Source organism: Bradysia coprophila (assembly GCF_014529535.1).
Source record: "Bradysia coprophila strain Holo2 chromosome X unlocalized genomic scaffold, BU_Bcop_v1 contig_12, whole genome shotgun sequence".
NCBI classification, from domain to species: Eukaryota; Metazoa; Arthropoda; class Insecta; order Diptera; family Sciaridae; genus Bradysia; species Bradysia coprophila.
In genome coordinates this window covers 6,092,216-6,097,528 of record NW_023503293.1, presented here as the reverse complement: position 1 = coordinate 6,097,528, position 5,313 = coordinate 6,092,216, and the positions used below count along the sequence as shown (strand labels likewise).

Here is a 5,313-nt window from a genome sequence, read left to right as displayed (position 1 = left end):
TAGAGGACGCACTGACGACGGCTCGCAACGAATTTGTAACTAAAATTCCAGCAAATTTAATTCGCAGAATTAATGTAATTCGAAATGACCATGAACAGTGTGTGTGAATTAGAAAATGGGAAATGTTCTCTAGAAAACTGCGCAGATGACAAAATTCCACTCGTATCAGTAATTTTGCAAAACTTACCATCCTTGGATACACAATGGTGTAGACCTCACGTTTTGTGGTGGAAAATAATCTTTGGTTTTCATTAGGATTTATTCATTGTATTTTTGTTCATATTTTCACTTGTAAATAATTAATTGATGCTATGTGTCACTAATGTCTAGTCTACGGTAGCAGTTGTTTTATTTATAAATAATTACTGCAAAGTATTTTATGTCTCTTACATTTATCTTACTCGGTTAAGGATTATGGAAAATTTTATTTAAAAAGAGAAATTATAGCAACCAAGAAAAGCTCTTCGTTTTATGGTATAGTGCTTTGAAATTTCGTTAAAAAAATTTATCCGGTTTGAATATCTGATACATGAGTGAACTTGAATGAAATATAAGCTCCGATCTCATGCGTTCGATTTATTTTTGTCGTAGACTCATTCTGTTGTAAACTAAAAAAATGTTTCACAAAAGTTTCTTATTCAAAATATCCATCATCCGTTGAGCATCCTTCGGTTTCGTTATGATCCCATTCCTCACAATACGTGTCCTGATCGATAAACGCACAGTCTGGGCGCCTACAATCCGGATAACTGTAACATTCTACTGAACAGCGATAACCACCTTGAATACAACCGGAACAATCTGAAAGAGAAGTTTAAAAAAACCGCTTAATCTAGGTAAAGAAAGGTATTGAACGAACATGCATGGGTGTTTTGTCCTTCTGAAGCCGGGCTATTGTCTTATATAATATCGAAAGTCGTTCTTCCTAGCGGTTGCTGTGAGATAGATTACTGGAATCAACAATCAGAAGTGCTGGTGTGCAGCGCAGCTTTAGAATTTTCGAACTAAATGATTATTTTTGTTCAACCGGGTTTGAATACATGAATGTTTTCATGCGCACCATCTTAAGAGTTTCGTTCAAACTTTTAAAATATTCGTTGAATCCTAATTTCGGTGTATGACATAAAAGCGTATGTATTTACCACATAAGAACCTAACATAGGTTTGCATCTGAACTAAAATATTGAGTAGCAATTCAAGAGGTTCTTGAAGTTGTTTTCCGGTAAACAGTTTAGTAATAAATCATGATTCTGAAGGTTCTAGATTAACGGCTGAGGGTTTCTATAGTGTTCATTTATAACTTAAGTTGCTTATATGTAGTTGTGTCGTGAAAAAGGAAATGATAACATGTGTCAGTGGAAGGGAAGTTCAATTTTACGGTACTTGTGCTAAAATGTGCAGTGGAAATTTAAATTATGCGAAATAATGAAACTTTGGAGGCAAATAAAGTCACACCTTAAGTGTAGTTTCCACTCAACAAAAAGTATTACGTGAGCGAGCTGTCAAGGAAACAAAGGAAAAATTTAATAAATTCAATTTTGCCTCCAGTACGAAGTACTTTTTTAGCAAGTGGAAATCAAGCCTCAGGAATATCTTTTATTGCTAATACGTACCCACAGCTCCTCCGCTTAAAAATCGTCGTCGTCCATAAATTCGTCGTGGCGGCGGTGGCATGATTAAAATCGGTGGCTGGTAATGAATCATTTTCGGTTTTAGATAGATTTTCGGTTGAGTGCAAATTTCACCGCATCGATTGTACTTCTTATGGTAACACGTCCATTCGTCACCGTTTCGTTTACATTGTCTGGGCGTAATAACTTCGCAACACTTTTCGGCTACCTCACCTTCGTCTGTTGCATTCTGTCCGTTAGTATCGTAATCAAAACTATCGTCAATATTCGCAGGCACGTATATCTGATTCTGCTGTCCCGGTGGTCGTTGATGATGATGCGCCACATTGACGATATTCGTTATGCTGATATGACCATCTTTTGTGATATAATGTGTCGATTGCGGACAATTTGAACAACCTGTGTTCGGTGGGAGAGGATTTGTTTGGCCACTTGTGGAACATGGTGGATTGTTTGATGGACAAGGTTGACAGGGTGTGTTAGTTGCTGAACAGGGTTGACAAGGAGGATTAGTTGTTGGACAGGGTTGACAAGGTGCATTGGTCGTCGGACAGGGTTGACATGGTGTACCAGTTGTTGGACAAGGTTGACACGGAGTATTTGTTGTTGAACAGGGTTGACAAGGTGTATTACTCGTCGGACAGGGTGGGCATGTGGAATTTTGATCATTTGGATTACAAGGTTGAATGATCGGCGGTACAACTGGAATTACAGGTGGATTGCCTGTGCCAGGTTCAATTGGTTCCACAGTTGTGATCATACAAGTTCCATTTATCCAGTAGTATCCTGGTGGACAAGGCGCAAAGCATGGATTTTCAGGTCCAGGATGTGCATTGACACAAATTCCCTTGATCCATTGATATCCAGTGGGACAAGGATTAATTTCCGGATTGTCTGATGGTACGCACTTTCCGTCGATCTTCTGATACCCAGGCGGACAGTCACCGGAGCCGATATCAGTCGTAATTACACAAATTCCATTTATCAATTGAGTATTCGGAGGACAGACATTTTGACAAGGCGATTGTAGGCAACTTCCATTTACAAACTGGTGGCCTGGTGGACACTCATTTGATTGGGTGAGTATACATCTGTCATTTATCAATTCGTAGCCGACAGGACAAACTTTTGATGATTGACCAGTCAGTATACATAAACCATTGCTTAAAGTGTACCCAACCGGACAGGCGCAGGACGATGTTTGATTCGTCTTACAGCCTGGTTCAGTGCAATTAGCAATCGGCTTTTCAGTAGAATCTGGTTGTAGTGGAACGCATTTTCCGTTTATTATTTCAAAATTGGTCGGACATACCGGTGGATAGTGATCCTGTTCGTAATAGCACAGTCCGTCCTTATACACATAATTCGGAGGGCACATGGGTGTCGGTGGATGTGACGTTGTTTCATTTATTTGTACACATTCACATCCCACTAATTGATAACCAGTCGTACAGTTTGGAGTGATAAAAGATTCTGTTTCGTTTGAAGCCACAATTTGTTCCACACACATCGAGTCAATTAGAGTAAATCCTTTCGGGCAAATGATTTCTGAACTGACACATTCATTTCCGATCATTTGAGTCCGTGGTGGACATTCGAAATCGGGTTGTTTAACAATGTATTTTTCACACACATTATCCCTCAATATAAAACCGTCTTCACAGCTGTTGGTGCTATTCACACAACTTTGTCCGTTCCAGCTGTAGCCGTAATCACATTGAATCTTGACTTGATGATGACCGATGCATTTAAAGTTATCCATAAACGTTCCACTGGGACATGCGCCTACGTCAAACATTTCACAGTATCCGTTATTTAAGACGAAACCTTCTGGACAGGATGGAACTATTCGATACAAGCACTTAGCTCCGTCCCAGTAAAAATCATTCGGACAAACAACTGGAGCTTCAAGTAAACCGACACAAAAATCACCGTGCAGGTGGTAGTTTTCTTGACACAATGCTTGCACAACACTAACACATTGTCCATCAATGGTCAGATTATGTCCTGGCGGACAAATTGGCTCATTAGCTAAACGTTGATAGCATTCCTGACCATTCCACTCGTAATAACGTTCGCACACTGGCTTAACCGGAAGTGGATCCGGATTTGTTGGCGGCACAGTTTCCGGTTGCCGTATCGGCTGAGATGAACATTTCGTAACGGGTAATGTACTAGATTCCGGCTGTGCCGTCGGTGTAGCAGTAGCAGCCTGCACTGGTAAACAGTACTGTCCGTTAAAATAGTAATTCGGTGGACAACGTATTTGACTGTACGCACAAGAGGTCAGGGCTGAACTTGTACATTTTGTCGTTCCACTTATTTGACCCAGTGTGAGTTGAATTCTTAAAATAATCGCTACGACGATGATTATGCTAATCGTCATATTTTACAAAACGAAACACTATCTAATTGACTACCGAAATTTGACTGGCCGTTTGTAAATTTTGATTCGAATGGGGTATGATAATCAAATTTCTGTTTATATTAAATGGGTCGTGTGCTATACACAAATTAAGTTCTAATAAGTTCGGCATCGTTTTTGTCTTATGGAGAGCAGTCGTCTTTATTTAAATCATTTTTTCAGCCCCAAAAAATACGATGTGCGTGCTGGTTAGGGAGATCGTATCTAGCATTCGTACGTTAATGAAGCTAATGAAGTAACAGACTTTAAACTTAAATCTGTTGAAAATTGACCAAAAGAAGTAACAGACTCAATAATTGCATTAGTTCTAGGACTGTCATCCCCAGAAGATTAATTATGAACCACTGGCACATCAAAGCCTGATGGTTTTAGTGATGAGAAACGTAAGATATGAAAATCTGGATTTAGGAACAGCCTGACACGAGACGCAGCTTGTATCTTTTCACTTAAGACTTTTGATTTTACCCCACTAATTGAATCACTTATTAATTATGTTGATGATTCATTTAGACATTCGCGCATGCAATTACATAGACACAGTGCCACAAGTAGATTAATTGAACATGAAAACCAACAACACTTTTATTTCTAAAGTAGTATGGCTTTCACAACTAAATGTTTTACAGAGGTCAAGCTTGTTGATAATGTCCGAAAAATCGTCAATATGCTTCTTAAGAAACATTGTGTTTTGGGAGCAAATAAAATGTCTCGTTACATTATCGTGTGGATAAATAAAATTAAACACAAAAAATGCTTCTGATGTTGGTGATAGAGTTTCTATAATACTCCTCTTCCACGTTGTCTGGAGCTTTAATTTATTTTGCATCACGGTCTCTGTTTTATTTTCTTAGAAAAGGGCTAATCGAACTAGTAAAAATTCCATTCTTTCACACCTGTTACGGACGGCTTTCATCTGTTATCTAAAACGAATTAAGAAATAAAAGGCAAGCTCTGACGATGACCTTATTAGATATAGCAAAAAAAAACATGGTCAAAGAATTGAATTAAAAGATTCTATGGAATAGTATATTACTATACAAGGGAAGGAATTTGATATTTCGTATCCAGATGCCCTCGGACACTTTTACTCATCGTGATACGAAATATAAAATTATTTCCCGAGTGTGGAGGAGGGAAAGAATTTTCCCTAGGGACGGAAAGTCTGATCAAATGAAGTAATAGATCTCAAAATCTGATGGCAAGACTGTAAAAGTGCAAAGCTAAAATAGAAATGTCCAAACAAGGACGTCAATACAA

The 5,313-nt window shown here is 38.6% G+C and overlaps 1 protein-coding gene across 2 annotated transcripts; it reads right to left on the bottom strand.

The window, feature by feature from the left end:
• Positions 1-223: 223 nt before the first annotated feature.
• On the bottom strand, positions 224-4,129 carry LOC119067292 (prion-like-(Q/N-rich) domain-bearing protein 25). 2 transcript variants are annotated; one of them, XM_037170183.1, is made up of 3 exons: positions 2,197-4,129; positions 1,614-2,136; positions 224-801 (listed from the first exon to the last, which is right to left on the bottom strand). In XM_037170183.1, exons 1-3 carry the CDS (start codon positions 4,015-4,017, stop codon positions 635-637), a joined length of 2,511 nt encoding a protein of 836 aa, XP_037026078.1. In that variant the 5' UTR covers positions 4,018-4,129; the 3' UTR covers positions 224-634. The 2 variants fall into 2 exon arrangements, with proteins under 2 accessions (XP_037026078.1, XP_037026077.1); XM_037170182.1 differs by having other exon boundaries at positions 1,614-4,129.
• Between the last annotated feature and the right edge of the window lie 1,184 nt (positions 4,130-5,313).